Raw genomic sequence first — 22,548 nt, 5'->3', positions numbered from 1 at the left:
CTCCTTCTTTTCCCCCTCTATCCCAACCTGATGGCATCTATCTTTAAAGCTGAACTCTTCACATAAACTTGGATGATTTAACACTTGTTCCTCCCTCTTCTCTACCCTCCAAATATTCCATGCCTCCTATCAAGATTCTTCCTTATGATGTTTTCCATACCCTCACTAGCCTTAACCTTTGGAAGGCTTATGGAACTGATGGGATTCCTCCCATTGTCCTCCAAAACTAAGTCTCTATGCTTACACAGAGACTGGTTAAATTCTTCCAACTCTGTCAACATTGACCTTTCCTTCCTACTTGAAGTTTGCCTATATTCAGATTGTTCCTAAAAAGGGTGACTGCTCTAATCCCTCAAATTACTGTCCTATTGCTTTGATTTCCTGCCTTTCTAAAGTTTCTGAATCTATCCTCAACAGGAAGATTCTTAAATATCTATCACTTCACAACCTTATATCTGATCACCAGTAGGGGTTCCATTATGGCCACTCTACTGTTGATCCTCTGGCCTTCCTTAATGTGGTTTTCCTCAAGATTCTGTCCTGTTACCTACTCTCTTTCCATTATTTTATCTATGGTCTACTAAGTCTAACTTATTGTCTTATCAACTCTTATACTGAGGATACCACTCTGCATTTTTACGCATCTTTTTTTAAACGTCCAACCCTTCAGGATTAAACAACTCATGCGGGGAAGCCACAGAACACATGACTTATAAAATTTAAAAAATTTCTGATTGGGCAGAGGCTTCAAGACACTTATCATAATCATTTAGGCTTTCTCTCTGGGAAATGGCACCATCAGTGGGCCTTATATTCTTTCTTTTTGTTGCTTATGCCAGTGTCCCTCTTACATAAGGAAAAATTCTAGACAGGTATAAGAGTGTGGATGATGTGTGTGTGTGGTGCCTTGTCTGGGCCATCGCATGTGGGATTGTGAGCCTGGTATATAGATAGGTAGATAGAACAAAATCAGATAAAAATGGAACAAATCAATGAATTAAAAACAGATCATTTGACTTAATCAGTAACAACAAAATCACATGAAATCTTACTTGATGGCTGGGAGATCCTCTGGGAGGGAGGGGGATGATGCAAGAGAGAGGTCAGTCTCTTCATCAACACCTTTGCCCTCTTGGTCCAGCACCAAGACATCACTGCTGCCCAGGCTCTCTACATCACCATCATCTGTAAACATCATACTTCTGATAAACTTTAAAACTGAAAAGTATAATGAAACCAACTGATGTAAATGCTAAAAGCTCCACCAAAGAGAAATTAAATTTATCAGTGAACATACCTCCTCTCAAGTATTCAGTATGCAATACAAGATACCCATGCAGGAAAGATCATGCAGTGCAGGAGGCATAAGTGAGATGGTGTGCATCAGGGTACTCTGTATTTTAGAAAACTATCGTGATACTGTAATAGTAGTACTGTAATGACAATGCCTACAATGGAAATTGATCAATATTCAAAATGCATTACTCAGAGAGAGAGAGAGAGAGAGAGAGAGAGAGAGAGAGAGAGAGAGAGAGAGAGAGAGAGAGAGAGAGAGAGAGAGAGAGAGAGAGAGAGAGAGAGAGAGAGAGAGAGAGAGAGAGAGAGAGAGAGAATCCACAAAACTAACCTGATAAAAGAACAGAGTTTATGCATTATGTAAGAGAAAACATGAAAATAAGTAACATATAGGTCATGCAATGAAAGGAATTAAAGTTACACACATGTAATTTGATACTGTTCATAAGCAACCCACAGTATCACAACTGAGATGCACACACAAAGCCAATGACAGCCTGAAATATAAAGCTTCTAAGCATTGGAAAAATTACTTCAGTTTTTATCATATTAATTCTTCTTTCATTTACATTAGCATATTGATAATCTCAAAATATTATACTTTAATCAAATCAGATTATACTCAAATAAAAAAGAGAACTGAATTGAGAATATGAATGAAAGAATACATAAATGGACAAATGAGTGAATGAAAAATGTGCAATAAATTATTAAGAAGCTATGATGTATTATTGATTTACTGTTACTGATTTAAAATTTATTTGTATATCTGCTACAGTAAACAATGGGACAGAGAAGTAAAAATCATTCAAGTTAACTATGACATAATACAAAACATGATCATAGATATCTGCCCTGAATTAAGGAGTGTTGTACTTGTGCCAGTATAAAGGAGAGGTTCACATGTAGAAGTTCCTGGAGTATTTGTAGGAAAATCCCTGAGTAAGTGAGGACATGGTACATGATAAGTAAATGTGTACAAACCAAATGTGCAGTCATTAGATGTGTACAACAAATCAAATAACTTCCTTCTGTTCTCAATCAAGACCATTCTATTTGTCTATATCATTAGCTATCAAGCAGTATGGAAACATTCCTCCTATGAACTGCCTTCAGTGTTCTGGATACAATGGCAAAGGAGGAGGAGGACAAACCAAGTATAGGAGTACAAATTCAATGTAAACTATTAACATGACAATGTTATAATAATGACAGAGATATGTGACTGTATATAAGCAAGTGTAGAAAGTGAAAGCCACAAGTAAATGTCACTGAAAGTAAATCAGATGTTTTTTTGACAGATGAACAAGACTGAAGAAAAGTTTGAAATGGAACCACACAAGAAATATGCATCATAAAGACAAAGGAAGACATAGCAGAGATGGATGACTAATGAAAACATTCAAAGTTGATAACAGATTAACACACTGAAATTTTACATGAAATACATGTGATATCAATTTAGGACTGATTAATGAATTGTTCTGAAGGTACTGCACCCATGGCTCAGTTCTGGAGGAAACATTAAGAAGGGAACCTGACAGTATATTACAAAGCATACAGATTATATACAATATTACATACTTATAAAATCTCTTTGACAGCATTTTGTTACCAAATTAATATACTAATTAAGGTGAGGAACTGCGAACAGGGACTTGTCAAAGATCTTAAAAGTCAAAGATGAAAGAAATTAAGATAGTAAGACAGTATACAAATGATGGCAGTGTAAAGTAGGCTTCAGCAGCACATAGTGAAGTTCAATAATGGATAAGGAAGAACAGTTACTATGGACATACCCAGAGGATGGAGGTACATATTGGTACCTTCAACCTCAGGCCAAGGCAGCAAACATATTCTTACATCTTTGTACTCTGGTCTTCATTTTACCATGAAATGACCAAAGCAACTAGAAATTTGCATTTTACTGAATAACAATGGACTGATGAAATTTAAGTGCACGACTGTGGTAGCTTTTACTGAGAAAAAGAGCAGCTTGATGCAAACAACCCAGTAGCTGCCCCAAGTTACTGTGCACATCAGCCACTCTCTACTGCCCAAGAATGACATAAGGGTGCAAATGAAGAATGGAAACCACTTTTAGGCTTCAAACACAGACTGGAATCATACACAAGAGAATGGGTGGAGGTAAGTGTAATATGGCAAGATTCAAGACTTATCTAAAGATGAGGATCAAGGAAGCTGTTTAACCATGATCATCACTTGTGGGACTTTCCAAAGAGTAGCAAATTAGCACTGAGGAAAACAAGGAGGAAATAATATAAAGGTTGAAATGAATGGAATCTGAGTTACAAAGACCATTCAGAAAATGAGAACACAGTAGAAAGACGAGCAAAACATATGCTATGACACAAGTATTAGTAACACATAGATACACAAATGATAAACATGAAAAGAGAGTGAATATTTTGTTAGGATCATTCATTTGGAGAGTTACTGAAAAGAACAGTTGCAGATTTACTACTTTGCTTACACTGATTTGAGGAAAAAGAAAAAAAAAATAATTGCCATGAGATGATGAGGTGTCTTGCATACATATATACATACATGCACATAATGGACAGCAGTGTCTGAATATGTTGTTGGTGGACAAAACATCCTACCCTGAAATGCATAGGTGGCAACCTCACCTGCATCTTCTACAAAGGTAAAGCCGCTGAGGGAGGAGGAGAGGAGGGAGGAGTGGAGGGAGCTGTAGCCCTGCGTGTGGTCCTCATAAAAATCATCAGGGCCGGGGCAGTCCAGAGTCTCAATGTCACTGGAGTCTGACCCTGAGGATGCTTGGGGTGGAGGAGGAAGGGAGGGTAAGGCGCAACACAGCAATTTCATACACACACAGCACCAAGATATGGACTATTTGTCAGAAAAGAAGAAAAAAAGTTAAAAAAATAATTGTTATTAAAATGTCACACATAAAGAGGCCATAACAAATTATTGCATTACTATTAAATAAACATCGTCTAAATCTATCATTTCACTCCACTGCATGTTAGTAAAATCTTAAGCTAATAATTCACATAACAGTAAAATTCTAACATTGATATTAAATATAAAATATAGAATATTCTAAGAGTGGACAGTTTTATTCTTTACATCTGAAAAAGCTATATTGTGTGCATTCCACACTTCTAGTTTCCTCCAACCAGTGTATGTTTTAGGTATGGTGTGTGCCAATAAAAGCTGGGACACTTCTTCAGTATAGAAGGGACAGGATAAAATAAGGACCCTCCAAATCTAAAAGATGCTGCACTATTTGATGAGCACAAGTACACATATTCTATACGTCACAGGACAAACAGGAACCTAAACTGAGTTTTCCAAATAATAAAAGGGCCACGTTACAACTAATAGAGTTGTGATGTGAGTTTGGTCTCAGCCAGTCACCACAACTATGGCTGGACAAACATCTTTAAAGAGCCCAGTGTTGTGACTGCAGGGGGACACTATACTTCAAGGGGCTCTGGGCCAAGCTTGGCTACAACAGTGACACAGCTAGACTGCAGCTCACATTGCAAACCTTTAGTGAAGAGAGGATTGGAGACTGATACAAGAAAGCCAGGTATTTTCTGTGATATCCTCTGATACCGTATGATAAGTGAGGCTGAAACAACCAAAATATTCCTGTGGGGTTTAATCTGACTACCTGGGATTTGGATGAGATTTAAGTAATTGTTAAAATTATAGAAATCAATAATACAAGATAAAACTATTAAGTATGACCAAACAAAATATAGAGGAAAGAAATCATAATTGTACTGATTGAAAAAAAAAAAAAAAATACTTAATAATAAAATAAAATGCACTTTCAGCACATGAAAAAAAAGGAGAGAAAAAGCTCTCATGAGAAAAATATAACTAGAAAAAAAAAGCACTACAAAAAAATTATGTAGGTATAGATAATGAGTGGGAATGTTCTGAGAATACTCACACTACTAAAAAACAGCTGAGAGGAACAAGGCAGGAGCTACACCTCACCAGCATCCTATTAAAGGATATCTGAAGTTAGGAAAGGGAGGAGGAAGCAGGGTGGTGCCAACTTACGAACAGATGGGTCACTCACCCTTGACAGACTCACCCTTAATCTCTTGCACCCTCTTGCCCATGGAAATGAGGTCCTCAGACAGCTCCTCTTCTCCTTCTTCTTCAGTCCCACATCCAGATTCATTTTTCTCTTTGTTTTCCTCATCTTTCTTCTCTACGTCAACTGGAGAAGAGCTGGACTCCCCACTGTCCTTGTCATCTGGGAATAATTTTAGGCATTCAAAAGGACAATCTATGTGAATCAGTACAGCATAACAAAACACAAGCAGAATCAAAATGCTCACCACTTGAAGTAACTATTACACATGTGTAGTTACATTACTGAATTAGAATAATTTTAGACTACAAGTTTTGGTAGCCAAGCCATGAATGTGAAGACACAATGCCAGTCTCCTTGTGCCTTTCAAAACATACCAATTCATGCATTTTTACAATCTGCCACATATTAGAAAGGTGCAAACTTAGTTGTATCTTTTTTATAGCTATTGCCCAATCCTCTTTGCAAGGCCCTATCAACAATTCCCTGGTACACATTACCTTAATTTCCTCTTCTGCACTGCATCCTAACCACTTGAACAGTCTTAAATCTTAACATATTCACATTGTAATAAGCAGCCCTAACTGACTCCTTCATCTATCACTCTTCAGCCACTGTTTGCTTCTTTCCCCCAACAATGATGGGTGGCATGTATAGTGAAATTTTTCCTACCAATTCATCAGGTTGAACTAAAACTGTATAATGCAATTTTTCCTACCAATTGATCAAGTTGAACTAAAACTGCATAAAGGTGGGCATGGACTGAGATACTGCCTAAAAAAAAAGTAACATTTCATACCTGAGCTGTTCTACAAAATGACCCACAGCCAACTCTTTGTATTCTGAAAACCTTATAAAATTAGACATGGATGAGTCAGACCTAAGTGGTAAAGAAGTTTTGAATGATGTGTGAATGGAACTACATCCATCTGTTATTTATTCTTCCCTAAATATTCATAGTTATTTCTGTTAAGAATATATCATCCTTAAATTCAGAAAATGTGATGTAAACAGTAAAATGATAAACTAAAAACAAAGTATTCCCTTCTACGCACTTGGTAGTTAGAGATAAAATATCAAATTCAGATTACAGAAATGCGCATCAATAGATATTTAGAAGCTTTTCCTGCACACGGCACCAATAGCATGTACTCAGCACAAACCATACACACTTAACAGAAATGTGGGTGAAAAAATGTGAGACAGTCAAGTACTGATACAATAAGGCAAGGATGGGAAGATGAGGCAGAGCATGTCTATGTCATAGAATTTGTCTTGATAAGGAGTTGATAAGTGACCCACTGAATTTCTCAAGGTCAGTTACATTTCCATAATTCTCTGATTTTCTCTGCCCTAGTGTCACCTGTATATTCATCCTTTTGAAATACAATGAATTTCTATTTTTCTCCTTTATGTTGAAAAGAAACCTTCACAAAGATTGAATAAGTAAATAAATAAAGGCATTCAATTAACAAATAAGTAGAAGCTGACACACGGCACTCATGTGTGAGACAATGGACCAATCAGAGACTCCTTTATCAGTGTGGCCATCACGTGTGTGGGATGCACTCATAGTGTGCCCAACATCCCTAACCAGGTTGCATCACGAGGACAAACAGTGTACCAAGGATGGATGGACACGTACCCAACCAGAATGATTAGGTAAGAAAAGTTCAATGTCACAAGGAGGAGTACTAACTACAGCTGGAGTGTCTTTTACATATTTTCTCATGGAACCTCACTATCTTGTGATCAAATCCAGATGAATAGTCATCTAAAACTCTATGTTATGTAATAAAGTTAAACAGTGAAAGTTGAAAGCATAATAAAATGCCAACAAAAAAAGGCAGATGTTCAGCAGTAAATTGGAAAAAAACTCAGTTTTCATTAATCTTCTCAATTCTTCTTTCATACCTAAAGAATAGACTTTCCTATGCTGTCTGCTAACTTTGCAAGTAGACTTCCCATATGTATGACTCATGACCATTATGTAGTGGACAGTATATACTTTCAGGTTTCAATCCCTCTTTTCTTGAAGTCTAATTCTAAATTAACTTGTTTCATTTAAACTTGCAACATTTTTCATAAATATATGTGGCAATGGATACACAACTTTTACTCTCAGTTACACCAGTGTACACACTGATGGAGTTACAGTGTCAGGCAAAAATATTTGTTTTCCCTTTTCCAAACTTTTATCTGCATTTGCCAATTATTATTTTTTTTCCATTTCCTTCAGTATTTTATTCTATTATTCTTATATGCAAAGATGGTAGAATTTTCACTCAACATATGTTTAATATACACTCTTATATATTAACAAAATATCTGATTCCAATCACATCATAAATCAAGCAGCACATACATCTTAAATTGCTCTGCCTTCTAGTGCCCAATAAAACTTTCAGGATAACATCTTATACAGTTGCACGTGGCCAAATATGATCATCACGCTCCTGAGAACATCATGCATGATCAATTTTGTGCCTGATTTCCCCTTTACCTTAACTGTTTTGATGATTGCATTAAGTTGAATACACTAAGATGAACCATCATAAATCTGGGCCCCAAAAATGGCTATTTGTGCAACTGAGAAAATATTTTGTATATTTTACCCATTAATGTAACTTTGAATTTTGTAAACAATGAAGTATTGTTCAGGTATGACCAGCTGTTTGTTGAGCTCTGCACACACACAAATCCAACTGTCTACTCTCTTCCTTTCAAAAGTGTATTAATTCTTTGTTAATTAATATCAATAGCTGTCAATATCCTCTCAACAAAATTTTTTTGATACATATTGGTAATAATATTATTTGACAGACTTTCACTTGGAAGTGAATGCTCATATAAAATTAGGCTTAGGGGATGAAGACAATTATCATATAGGTAACCTCTAATCCATTTCAGCTTTCTGAACCCATATGATTTAATTCACAACAAAGTGAGGTGCACAGATAGATGGACATATAAAATACAATGCAAACATATGTACATACACATATGTGTAGACAAACCAGGTGATTTCAGTACTGACAACCATGTCTTTAAGGAGAACACAAGCACAAGCAATAACTCCATAATTCAAATGGCTTAACCACTGCTACAAGTTACCAGTCACTATTGCCAATGAGCTATATTGTGAATGTTCCCATCTCACCTTCTTTTTTTCCACGGCTACGGGTCGTCTTTTCTGGTTTGCCTTCCTTCCCTTCCCGATCCACCAGAGTCCAGCCAGTCAGGGACTCCCGGTCACTGTCCCGATCATGCTTGGGGCTGGACATCCCGGGGGTGCGTCGGGGGCCCCAAGTTCTGGATGGGACAAAATGGACATTGGAGAAAATATACTTTCAATTTCCATTCACCTTATGTTTAACTGGTTATTTAAATTCCTTATTTCACAGAAGCAGATTTATCTTGAGAACAAGTGTTGGTGTAAGAGTTTCTTTCATTCATCCCTCAATGCACAACACTTTATTAAGATAAAAATGCATTTACAGTATCCTATTTTCAACTAAGTTGATATAACGACAGGAACTTCAGCATCCCAAAATAAAACTCACACTCACTCTCTTTCATGTGCTATTCCACTCAACCCTCCCAATTGAAACTGTCTCCTTGTTTTCCTTTCACTTACACTCCTACAGCCCAAATTAATATGTACATTTTCTCCTTCATTCAATATGGCTATGCTTTCTTTGTTCACTATTATAATGCATCTATTCACTCCCTTAATTACTGATACCATTAACTTTTCAACACAGTATGTATGTACATAATACAAGTATATAGATAGATAGACAGACATATTACACAACCACTTTGATTTTTTACCTTAGTCAAACTTGTCATGCCATGTCATCCTATCTGACAACCCTCCAATATCTAAATAAACACATACTCATAAGGAGAAAAGGCAGATGCAAAATAAAAGAACATATGAGTTGAATCAAATCCTTGTAAGTACACCTGCTATGATGAATTCAACTAAACATCATATCTGTAGTACAGTACTCTGTTCATAGCCAATAACTTAAAAGTTCAAGTCTGGCTCATAGCAGTCTCTTCAAGGAAGACATGGCACTCTCTCATATTACCTAGCAAAGGCCCTGCATCTGTGGTAATACACCACCACAACTCAACTTCCAATGTTTTGACTCCTCCCAACAGCTGCATGAAAGCAATCTTCTTGCATTGAACATCAGCTAAAATAAACTTCTAACTGTCCTGTAAAACAGTTATATATATATATATATATATATATATATATATATATATATATATATATATATATATATATATATATATATATATATATATATATATATATATATAATACATTATCATAAATATGTATAAAAACATGTATCCTAGAACTTCATTCAAAGCAGACACTGGAAAAGAAAAGTTCTAGCATATGCACTTAAAAAATTATATACAATTACTTCTGTCAACACTATTCCTTATCATATATTAACAAACTATTTACTTAGATGCCATGTACTGTTCTAAGCTCTTCAAACACCAATCCTGACTTGTTGGTATTTGGCACTGCTGTTTTGCTTTTAGTGGAAATAAAAACTTCCAAGTTGATGGTCACTCAAATGAGACATCTTAACAACAATGTATGCTGCAACAAGATGACTGCTTTACTTCTTCACTCCTTTATCAACATCTTAATTCACTCACATGTAGGTATATAGGGGTTCCTGTATACCAGGGAAAGAAACACTGAACTCACTGGGTGATATGGTCTCCCCTTCTCTATGGTTATCTCTCCCTTTTTATCAAGGAATAATACTGATAACGGTCAGGCATTAATTCTTCTACATTAAGAACAAAACCACTTATGTACCTTCAATCACACAAAGCACATGCACACACCACTAATGAAATAGTAACATGTCACAAAACCAACATGAAGATGAGTATGAGTTTCAAGACAGGCTGCATCTTTACAGAAGTTATTCTGCACTGCACCATGGTAATCTCACCTCTTCAAGTCTCTGTACCCTTTAGCAACACCTCTCTGTACCACTGAGCACCAGGGCCTGCACCTCAGATACAACTGATGGGATCTCGCATCTCCAACCTTTCAGCTAACCACATTATAATGCCTGACACACTTCTCAATGTAAGAAGTGTGAAGTGTTTCGTGTTCAACTTTATCACCCAGCATAAAAAAAAAAATAATAATCTCAAAATGAGCCCAATGCCAAGGCTGTGATAAAGATATGACTTGAACAGGAAAACTATCAGAAGCGTGCCTCAAGGAGTGATCAGAATGTGATTTTCAGGATTTTTTTCAAAATATTGTTCAAGTGCTTGAACATCATACAACAGCTATGTATATAATGAGCCACTGCTTCAAGTATACTTATCTAAGTCAAATAAGAATTCACCTGGTATGAAATATTCCATTTAATTTTATATGATGTTCTGAGAAAATATCACTGATTTGGTTTCAGTTGCATTTGGAGTGGTGCAGTCTCATCTGATAGAGTGACTTCTTTTTAGGCCTATTTCACATAAGTCAGCCTTACCTCCTTGTCCCCTCTCCTCTCCTTTGAGCAAACGACATCTTCACCTTCACTACTTTAGGCCAGAGTAACTATTATCAATCACTTCTACTGATTATTTGTTAATACTTCAGATTTCACACAGTCCACACTGCATCATCCTGCTCTAGTCACATAGCCAGAGAGAACTGGCACAACTACTACCACGAGTGCTCTTCCACACACACATTCCAAAAATTATAAAAAATCTTAGACCAGCATTTCACTTACTTTTCTTTGATCTTCACATTTTCTATACTAAGACCAGGAGTCAATAATTGCTGATTTTCTGCATGAATGGGTGGTGTCTTCTTCACCCCCATCCCTGCAATTAACTGAACAGACAGTAGAGGTGATGAGATAAGTTGTCTAGAAGAGAATATGCAGCAGAGGAGTGGGGAGAAGTCAGGAGAGGGTAGTATTTCTGTCTCTATGTAGAAGAGGGAAGCGGAGAATGTCTAGGTTTGGCTCAAGGTCTTGGCTCCTCCTCCTCCTGCTCCTCATCATTAATTTTCCTTCCTCTTCTAACAATAAAACAAGCACAAGAAAGCGTGGGATTGGTTGTGTAGCCAAAAGGTCCCGTGACGACATCTCACCTGCTGGACTACTTGCGTAAAAAGGGGGTTATTAATAGCCTTCTTGCTCCTCCTCTTGTTCCCTGCTGGGTGGAGTGCAAGGGACACGTCGACTAAGCTACTTTTAACACGTCAAGCTACACAGTTTGACATCCATCAAGGCCGTTTATTGACCTAACTACAACCAGTGGGCACTTTAACCGTAATAAAAGTAAATGTCAGGCAAGGTCATACAGTACGTGGATAAATGTTGCGCTCCATCAAGTATACCTAATTCACGCGGGACCCAAGGCCATGACTCACACAGGCTGGCTGCACTTAATCTGAATCTGACGCAACACTCATTCACATGGGTTTGTTGGGCCAGGCATGAGTTCACATCTGATTAATGAAAATAAAACTGTACTTACGACTACAAAATAATATGTGCGTTTTTTTCAGGGGAGGGAAATCTGTTGTTGTTGTGGGAGCAGTGCTGCCCTCTGCCACACACTCCGCCACAGCTCACCGTGATGTCATGTTTTCTGACGTCACAGTGACGTAACAACACAAACCACGACATTTCTGGCCTGCCATTCTGCCTGAGAAAGTGATTATAAATAGCCAGTTAAGGCCGTGTGGATTTACCCTGTTGTGCATATGTCCACTGACATTGGTTAAATTGCATGTATATACAAGGATCTTAATAAAATAAAGTTTAGTATAATTGAGCAGCACTTTATTTCGATATAAACCATTTAATATTTTGTGTTACTTAGGTGCATGGACATTGATTTTCATGATAAAAAAGAAATAAAATAGTTTCTACACCTGGAAAATAAAAAAAATAAAAAAATTAAAAATAAAAATGAATAAATAATGAAGACCACACAGTAAGGAGGATGTGGTGTAACAAGAGCGCGAGAGCTTCAACACCAACACTGTTCACAATCCTTGCCGTGACCCACTGACAAGTCAAATATTCTGTCATCATATTTACTTTGGCTCTAAGAATTTGCAAACGAAATATACTGCTGAAGGAAATTTAAACAAATTGATACAGTACTTGACACGCACCAGTATAACTCGGCCGTAGCTACCATTACTCAATTTCTATAGTATAGACTGATCAATGACCTTCACTTCAGTCCCACTCACTGCCTTGGAAGCAGTAATTGTGACCAAGTATTTACATGTTCACTGACCAATTTTGTGACACTGAGTTAAGAGTTCGTAATACAGTACACAATGCATTAGCTAGTGAGGTATTCAATCATAGAACGCTATCGTGACATTATACAATTTAGAGATGACAAACCATTTGAATGTGATAATAAACTAGGGTAAATGTTACTACAGCGAAATACCACTTTTAAATGACGTGATTTTCATATTTTGCAGCGTATGTCATGGGATCACAGTCTGGCTACATATAGTTTATACAAAATAGTCATGATAAGTATCATCACAGATAACTGCCCTTAACAATTTGTAAGAGACACTTAAATAAAGTTTTTACATAACTGGTGTGCTAAGCAGAGTTTACTCCACTGCTGCACTTTAGGAGGCGCTGATTCTAACAGACGCAGCTGCAACAGGCATGACAGAAGCAGGAGGTCCGCCAAAGTAAGAGTGACTCCAGCGAGGAATTGTTGTGTTCCCAATCCCAGCCCCTTGTCCATCTCCCGCAAGTACGCCGTCCGCTCCCTGAAAAGCAAAAAAAAAAAAAAAAAAAAAGGCCACCTTGAAATATTACTTTCAACTACCCTTATACAGAGAAATCTAGAAGGAAATGTAAGATAAATCAGCTTATCTAATATATAGGTCATTGCTTTATCAGCCCAAGGACTTCTTAACCTTGAGATCGAAGCTCCTACATTTCTATCGGTCAAGGAACTACAATTATTACAACACAAAAAAGGTCTCAAATCATGATCTCGAAGAGTGCACGTGCGCTCTCCAGACTGGCACGCATCCAAAGCTGTGGTGGTGGCGCGGTGTGTGGCATGATTATGCTGTAATTATGTAGTTTTGGTTGCCAATCATGAAAATCACACACACACACACACACACACACACACACACACACACACATATATACTCGTATATATATATATATATATATATATATATATATAGAGAGAGAGAGAGAGAGAGAGAGAGAGAGAGAGAGAGAGAGAGAGAGAGAGAGAGAGAGAGAGAGAGAGAGAGAGAGAAGGCGCACAAGCACTCACACTAAAACTGTCATAGCGCTCTAGGCCTTCAGCAGGGAAAAGAACCCACCCTCCCTAATCATGTCTGCAGGGGAGTAGTATGGTACACACGTGTTTCTCCGCATCAGGGCCTGGCGGCGAAATTTTTGTCCCTGCCGCACTGTAACCCTCACTGGACCTAATCAGCAAATCTGATAAGACACGAAAACCTCACACTCACTCTTTAGGCCACGTCACATTTATGCATTCATAGTTGCTCTCTCTCTCTCTCTCTCTCTCTCTCTCTCTCTCTCTCTCTCTCTCTCTCTCTATATATATATATATATATATATATATATATATATATATATATATATATATATGGCGTTAACTACGACAAAAATGGCAATGTGGTGCAATAAAAGATGGACAGTCAAGGTAGACAGTAAAAATAGATCAATAAATAAGTAAATAAATAAATAAATAAATAAAGAAAGAAATAAATAAATAAAATAACAAATAAATTAAATCAATTAAAAAAAATGTAGGGAGTGAATTTACTGAAAGATAAAAATTAAACAAGATATGGAGAGCTGTGGTCATTAATGTATTGTAATTAGACAGGAAGGAATGGAGGCCCTTTTGCTATTCCCATCCTCTTGTGGAACATTCAGAAATAGGCAGATGAAAATATCATATTTGACATGATTTTTTTTTATCCTTTTCCTCAGCTGCTCCCCCCCCACTCTCTCTCTCTCTCTCTCTCTCTCTCTCTCTCTCTCTCTCTCTCTCTCTCTCTCTCTCTCTCTTACAGGAAACAGGAACGGAGGCTGTCTGTACAAGATAAGATGTTATTAATTAATATTAAAGAATTCAAGGCTGAAATTGGTAAAGGCTCTTGAAAGGATGATCCAGCAAAAAAAAAGTTACATTACCTCTGAAGATAAATGAACAAAGGACATGATGGAATTAATGTGTGCTTACTAGACCCTGAAATGATATAAAAGTGATGTAGGCCAAGGTCAGCCAGAGCTGCTACTTCACTCTTCACTTCAATCAAGGTAATGACATCTATTTTCATAAACAATATAGTATATATGTCAGGACACAACACTTTCCCTCCTTAGTTTTGGGAACTAACTTATGGAATATAATCACCTACAGTACAGCAGGAATTAACTCAGTCTGTCTCATGTCTGATTTTTAGCACACACACACATGGACATAGTGAGAATGTGTCCTCTAGCCAGCTGTTGAACCAGTTCCAACCTCAATTCTATAGCCTCAGTTTAATTTGTTTTTCAGTGAGAAGTGGAAACTGTTGACATTAAGGACAATATATTTAAGGCGATCACAAATCCTGGAGCATGAGCTTAAGAATTCACTTTGTGGTGTACATGCATGGTGTTACTTAACTTTGTGAGCCTACCATGGAATACTAATCATCGCACCAGCCACTCCACCTTCAATCTATGTATCCACACCTCCCTCATTTGTGTTCTCTGCCACTCCCCCTACCTCTGCCATTTATCCCATATCAGCTGTCTCTTCAGATTGGCTTGCTAACTGTACCTCTGACATAAAGTAAAGGTGGCAGTCTCCAACATGTGAATGAATGAGCCAGTATGTCCAGGCTCAAATTCACCCCCAGCCACCATTGTTACACTCAACTAACACCACAACAGCAAAGGTGACTGAAGAGTATCCAGAAACATGCCTGACCCAGCCAACATCTATCACACCCTTAACAGCTTATTGACCACTTTTTCATATTCAAAGACTTTTGTTTCATACATTTATGTATAATCATATTTCAAATTATAGTAGTATAATGAACATATTCTTACCTTAATGGTACATTTTCTAATAAATGGTTTAATATAATTTCTATTATTTTTACACACATCACATGCTAACTCAACAATAACATCCTCATCTGTCACTTGGCTGGTTTAGGTTTGTGAACTGTTCATATTTCAGAGGTTTTCACTAATGAGTGAGTAGTTGCTGTCATCTTTGAGCAAGTGCACAGAATGTGTGATGAGTGTGATTATATGAGCTCCAAACTGGGGTACTACAGCTGACAAAACTATGACTGACACACACACACACACACACACACACACACACACACACAGATAAAAACAGGTAAATAGGATTGTTAAAACTTCTCTCTTGCTTGACAATGAAGTTCCACTAACTCATTTTACATTTGTGCCAATCCTCTAATGAATGAACAGTAGTGTGAATGATCTTGTCAAATAGCAATTATATTAACAGGCATAGAAATCCCAGCCCTCTCAATAGTGAATTGACAAAGTTAACCAATACACCGAGAAGCTGTCTAGTATGTCTATCTATATATATTTATACCATGCCAACATTCCCACAAAGGATGGCCCAGACAAAGAACCACACACTCACAGACACATCATTCACATTCTTAGCTCTGTTGTTCCCCAGTGGAAAGGGACAGTGTGGTGGCCCACCATAATATGCTCCAGGAGTCCAAGCACAGCACAGTTGGCCACACACATCTAACATCAAGGCCTGGCAGCATACACTAGTTTACCCTTGCCCCTTCATAATGAGGCTGTTCCCTACCCTATGCCTACTTCAATCCTGAAACCACAGCAGATGCAGGGTACTTTCTACAGAGTGCCCTACATTCTAACTGGGTCCACATGCTGAAGGCCATGACCATACCATCCCAGGGGTCAATGAGAACACATCATTTCCATGCACTCAACATTGTCCCTCTCCATTCATTGCCATAATGCAATCACTCTTGCTTGCTGTATAGTCATTCCTCTCATTTAGTGGTCTCTTCACGCATTTCATCCATCCCAGGCATGTCCTTCCTTTTAACCTTTCACCATGTACATTTGACTGCATTCACTTTACTACTATAATCCCACCACTCTGAAACCAAGGTTTGGGTGGGATCAGCACGGGGATTCCCCTGCCTGTGGCGTGGCCAAACTTCCTAAATCAGAAATATGTAATTGCTAAGATATATGTAAAAGAAATCACAGATACCTCTGCAATTTAAAGTAAATATTCTAGTATATCAAAAAAAAAAAAAAACTTAATATGCATAAAGTACTTATGCAGCAACAAAAACATGGCATACTTATTTTAAAATGTTGCTGAAAAATAGCACTGCTCTTGCAGATTTTTTCTGTAGTTCTAAAATGGGTAAGTAGTAAAACAATTATGTTTATAATACAGCTGGAAGGAATGTCAGTAGAATATGTATTTTTTCATTATAAAAATAAATATATTAAAACCTTGGTGACTGGCAACATTTAGGTCTACACACCCAGGCCTCACAAGTCACATGTCACCTGTCTGACCTGGGATGGGGTGGGTGCTTCCACTGCTCACTTGCCATGGAGAGAGGGAGAGAGAGAGAGAGAGAGAGAGAGAGAGAGAGAGAGAGAGAGAGAGAGAGAGAGAGAGAGAGAGAGAGAGAGAGAGAGAGAGAGAGAGAGAGAGAGAGAGAGAGAGAGAGAGAGAGAGAGAGAGAGAGAGAGAGAGAGAGAGAGAGAGAGAGAGAGAGAGAGAGAGAGAGAGAGAGAGAGAGAGAGAGAGAGAGAGAGAGAGAGAGAGAGAGAGAAATTACTATCAAGGATCATACTGTCAATCAATATCTCATTCACTTCATAGAATTTATAACTGTATGTGAAATTCACACACACACACACACACACACACACACACACACACACACACACACACACACACACACACACACACACACACACACACAGCTTGTTAGCAAACATTAGGATGGCATTTAACTATTTAGATAAAGAAATGATGGAGAAAATTATAACAAGCATGATACAACCTAAATTGGAATATGCAGTAATACTTTGGGCTCCACATAGAAATAAAAGACATATGGAAACTGGAAAGAATACAGAGGATAGCAACACAGATGGTACCAGAATTGAAAGACTTAAGCTATGAAGAAAGACTTGAAGAGATCAGATTGCCAACACTACAAGGGAGAAGAGAAAGAGGAGACCTGATAACAATGTACAAATTAGTAAACAATACAGAAAGAATAGACAGAAATGACTTGGTACCACAGATGGAGGAGGGACAGAGACAGAAGAAGGAAAAGAGTGGATGTTCGAGCAAGATAAAAAATACAGCTTCCCATATTAAACTATTGAAAAATGGAATGATTTGAAGAAAGAGGTGGTTGTGGCAAACAGTGTACACATATTTAAAGAGAAACTGGATAAACATGGTTATGGAGACAGGACAAAATGAACTTTGGCTCATGCCGAGCACAATACAATTAGATAAATACACAAACACATACACACACACATCGGTCAGGTCAGTGCGCAACGAAGCCTAAGTGTCAAGCCATCATTCCCCAATGAGAGTAGAGGAAACATGGCAACGCCACAGGTAGAAAAATCCCGGGCTTAACCCCACCCAAACCTTGGTTTTAGAATGGTGGGACTATAGTTAACTTTCTTCCATTTTCTCCCCATGCCCAAACCATCTTAACACACCCTGATTTACCTGTCCAACCAACTCTCAAAGCATCAGTTTTTCTTCTAACTTCTTCAGTTCATATTCTATACCTCCATTTTATTCAGCCCATACCCCTCACACAGTTTCCATTAAATCTAATTGTTTTTTCTCTGCTACTCCCATGTTCCATAATTCAGCAAAATACAGTACAGTGGGCACCACCATTCCCTCATATAACCCCCTCTTTGGACTTATACCCTGTGTCCTATGTTTAAATTAATTCTTCAAAATGCATTATTTTATTACCATACTTAATATCTAAAAACCTCTATGAAACTTGGATGATTACATGATATTTAAGGATACTTTTTAAAAAGCCATATACTTCAAACTGAAAGATTAATCCAAAAAATAAAAGTAAATGCAATGAAACATGAATATGAAGCTAGTGAAACAAAAATACAACACAGATGAAATGAGGGAAATCTTGAGAAAATGAATGAGTAAGTAATACAGTCATTCAGAAGTCAAATAACTTCATTCACTTCTGTGTTTTATATTTTCCCTTAGGTCCTCTCATCTGCTGACAGTCTCCTTACAAGATCTTACAGTTGATAAATTCCTTGACCAGAAGACTTCAGATCAAAAGGAAAAGATGACAATGTAGAAGTGAATACAGCACGTTACTCAACAATTGGCCATGATTATATCAGCCTTAGGTCTGTTCACATTCTCCATATATCATAGAAGGTAACTATGTATATGAGACAGGCTGGATGTCCCTCTACAGAGCACCTACATATCACATGGCCAAAAATCTGATCAATGTCTCTTTTGGTAATGTTTCTCCAGTTTGCTTGGATGCCACCAAGCATATGATGTAAATCCAATTGTATGAAAACAGAGAAAACAACTATACAGAAACTGATGGAAAAGAATGCACAGAAATACGCATGATATGCAACTGTAGTCACAACACAATTTACTCTTCAGGTCTTTGGCAAAAAGAGCATGCACAACATACTTATATGAATGACTTACTTGTTACTGCCCAAGACCAACTTTGCATGACATTGATCCAAAAAGTAGTCCACTAGTGTGGATGTAGCTTGGTTTATGGAGCCTCCCTCATAAAGATGGAGAGAGCTGGTTCCATTGCTTGCCTCCATCAGTCTGGCCAAGTATCGCACAATGTTGTGCTCCCCAGCTACCTGTGGATGAATTGTGTTCTTAGCAGTGTAGCACACAGATAGGTCACCTTTTTGCCTTACTTTACATCTCTTATCATGAGCAGTTTATTGAAAAAAATGTTGCAGGTCAATAAGATATCTCACTTTTGGTGGGGTAATTCAGAAATTAAATTACAGGCTTGGATTAAAACCAAAAGCATAGATAAATTGTCAACTCATTACTGTTTAGGTTAAAAGTGCCAAAAACAGATGCTACCTTCTTTTTCAGTTATTTTCATTAAATATAAAGGAAAACTGTACTTTTCTAATGCCTCACCTGAGTGGCAGCCAAAGGTGCTACAGAGAGTGTGGGAAGAAGAGCAGCCGGGGAATCACCCACTTGCCTCCACACTAGGGTGATGCAGACCTGACTCTGACTACGCTCAACACCAACTCCTGGTCCCCAGAACTGCTGTAGTTTCTCAGACATCTCCTACATTCATAACATTACACAGATCTAATGTTAGCCACATGTGTTAGGATTAAGCTATTTAATTCTGCACAACATTTTGTATAAACAATGAGACACCACTGGTTAAGTCAATTTGCAAATTTTCAACACTTAGTATATTTTCACACATCACAGATCAAGTAGACAATTCCTAAAGAACTGTAGACAATCCATAAACAATACTCTGAAAAATAATTGGGCAGGCATCACTGACCTTCACGGAGGAGTGGCAATGAACTTTGAGACACATTGGGAACTGGACAGAAAGAGCAGTTGCCAGCGCCCGAAGGCTGTAGGGAGGCCTGCGTGGGTCTGCATACACCACCACATCATGAAGGGTCCCAGGCTGAGGTCCACCTGAGGGAACAACAGTAGATATTGAACTGAATGTGATTTAGTTATCTCATTAATCTTTCTTCATCCAAGATGCAAATATACCCCCACTTTTCCAGTATTCATTGTGAGTGTGCTGAGGAAATCTTGACATACCATGCCTCCCTCCTTACTGTACCCATACATCTGGCAGTGTTGCCTTATCATAATGGTAATTAATCATAATAGTTGAGAACACTATTTACAAATTTTTGCTCTTCTTAACACGTTTACAGTTTTCATCTACTCAAGTTTTAGTTTATTATTTTACACTGATTACACTGATTCATCACTCAAGACTGAAAACTTTTCATTATAGTTGTGCTGGAGTGGACAGTATTAATGTTTTTTGTTCAGTGTCAAGATGGCAGTGAAAACATGGATCTAAATCATGTCAAGATATGTACAAATTTAGTACCTGGTGAGTGTGCTTTTCACAATAATACATTGTAGAAAGTGACATTACATATCTCATCGGTTAAGGTAGTTTGGATACAGAAATGCAGAGGCTCCTCTGCTGTGGCAAGCCTTTGGAGAACTTTCTCAAAGGGAAACAGACATCAGACATAGATACTCATAGAAGTTAACATTATAAAAGATGTCAAACTATAGCTTTTGGTATTTTTTGGCTACATTGCTATATTTTGCCATCACACTATTTGGAATAACTCTGATTTTGTGAAATTTCTGTAAAGTTTCCACCACTACAAAGCAAAGAAGACGATAATCACTGTTAACTATTATATTTCTAAATTTCTAAGTGTCTGATCTGCTCAGTTTGACACAAGAGCTGAGAAACAAAGGAAAAATGGATAACCAACCTTTCTAATCTTTATTTCTTCATCCCCACACAATCACAACAAGAACGCTATGTTGTTAGTGGGCACCTATCATTTTAATTTGCTTGGTCACAAAACATCCACTATCATTCAGTGTTCAAATGTTTCCCAAACAAACCAGCAATTGACTCACCTGTGAGTTGTGTGGTGACAGCATGGATAGAACCTTCCAAAGTGACACCCATTTTTGAGGCAATGCTGGCAACCTTGGCTTGCAGGGCTGACAACTTTTCTAAAATTAGCTCCTGTCGCTTGCTCAGAGCGTTTACTGAAGGAACTCCATACCGATCTCTGCCAGCCTCTCCACTAAACCTGGTGATTTAGCTTCATTACAATGTGCATATTGATCAGCTGTAGTAAAGTCCCATTCCAATATAAGTCATCAGCACGAATATTAGCTGTGGTACAGTCCCATTCCAATATAACAGTCATCAGTATGAATATTAATCACATAAGTTTCTCCAAGACACTGCAATACAGCAGCTGTTCCTTTTCATTCATGTATCAATTAGTATAAAAAATGTATTCCTCAAATTGAATAAAGAGTAAGTTATCTATGATAATTTCTTTAACTATGGTTGAATATGGGTATCACTTTCTGAAAGTATGAATATTCAATAATTAAAAAGCCACTTTACAGATCATGCAGGGTTGCCCCAGTTTTCAACTAGATCTAGTGATACCTGTTAACCTCTTTAAATACACCCTGAACCACCATGCTGGCTGAGAGGTCTTTAACCCTGCCAAGCATGTGGCTTGGCACATTTAAGCTGGTGTGGGCAGGCACAACAAACAAGTTCAGTGCAGGAGACACCTTACACACACAAAGGTGCCAACACTCAGTGAGTACCATTGTGAACAAAGAAAAATGTGCTGGTGTGACTTAAAAAAGCTCAAGAAGCAGCTTCCTAGTGAAGTATGTATTTAAAAAAAAAACCCTGGTGGACATAAATCAAATAATAAAAATGCAAAAAAACAATTTTATTAATAAATATACATAATTTTGCAATGAATCAACATAAAAACTTAAAACATTCATATCAAATTTAAATAAAATTAAAAATAAATAACTTTGAAACAGAGTGAAAACTGTTCCCAGATACTCCAATCTAATTATATATGTGTATGAGAGAGAGAGAGAGAAAGAGAGAGAGAGAAAGAGAGATCTAATTATATATGTGTATGAGAGAGAGAGAGAGAAAGAGAGAGAGAGAGAGAGAGAGAGAGAGAGAGAGAGAGAGAGAGAGAGAGAGAGAGAGAGAGAGAGAGAGAGAGAGAGAGAGAGAGAGAGAGAGAGAGAGAGAGAGAGAGAGAGAGAGAGAGAGAGAGAGAGAGTGTTACCTATACACAAAGGCCCATCCCATAATGCATCAAAGCTTTAATATGGACAAAATGTACAGACAACCACTGCCAGTACTTCCCACACCACCATTCATCTGCATTAAGTATTATGGCAACAGT

The 22,548-nt window shown here is 37.6% G+C and overlaps 2 protein-coding genes and 1 long non-coding RNA gene across 28 annotated transcripts in view; 1 reads left to right on the top strand and 2 right to left on the bottom strand.

Annotated features, from left to right (window-relative positions):
* Positions 1–12,071, bottom strand: part of LOC135089398 (nucleolin-like) — a 31,401-nt gene extending 19,330 nt beyond the window's left edge. For 4 of the 23 annotated variants that reach the window (XM_063985729.1, XM_063986535.1, XM_063986078.1 and 1 more), the window contains exons 1-5: positions 11,185–11,528; positions 8,556–8,707; positions 5,378–5,557; positions 3,948–4,097; positions 1,053–1,185 (exon numbers count right to left, since the gene is read on the bottom strand). In XM_063985729.1, coding sequence (XP_063841799.1) covers positions 1,053–1,185; positions 3,948–4,097; positions 5,378–5,557; positions 8,556–8,707; positions 11,185–11,276 — 707 coding nt within the window. In that variant the 5' untranslated portion in view covers positions 11,277–11,528. The other 19 variants (XM_063985656.1, XM_063985987.1, XM_063986280.1 and 16 more) reach the window with 14 other exon arrangements.
* Positions 6,584–12,238, top strand: LOC135091013 (uncharacterized). The gene is made up of 3 exons (XR_010262244.1): positions 6,584–6,710; positions 6,938–7,057; positions 11,970–12,238. It is a non-coding gene; the product is annotated as an uncharacterized LOC135091013 (long non-coding RNA).
* Positions 12,225–22,548, bottom strand: part of LOC135090267 (phenylalanine--tRNA ligase alpha subunit-like) — a 26,781-nt gene continuing 16,457 nt past the window's right edge. For 3 of the 4 annotated variants that reach the window (XM_063987012.1, XM_063986922.1, XM_063987100.1), the window contains 5 exons: positions 21,221–21,399; positions 20,091–20,233; positions 19,703–19,858; positions 19,238–19,407; positions 12,225–13,214 (listed from right to left, as the gene is read on the bottom strand). In XM_063987012.1, coding sequence (XP_063843082.1) covers positions 13,010–13,214; positions 19,238–19,407; positions 19,703–19,858; positions 20,091–20,233; positions 21,221–21,399 — 853 coding nt within the window. In that variant the 3' untranslated portion in view covers positions 12,225–13,009. Of the gene's footprint in view, positions 13,215–17,021; positions 17,086–19,237; positions 19,408–19,702; positions 19,859–20,090; positions 20,234–21,220; positions 21,400–22,548 lie in introns of all 4 variants that reach the window. The other variant, XM_063987157.1, reaches the window with a different exon arrangement.

The sequence above is a fragment of the Scylla paramamosain genome, chromosome 1 (assembly GCF_035594125.1).
Source record: "Scylla paramamosain isolate STU-SP2022 chromosome 1, ASM3559412v1, whole genome shotgun sequence".
NCBI classification, from domain to species: Eukaryota; Metazoa; Arthropoda; class Malacostraca; order Decapoda; family Portunidae; genus Scylla; species Scylla paramamosain.
This window is presented reverse-complemented; position numbering and strand designations above follow the sequence as displayed.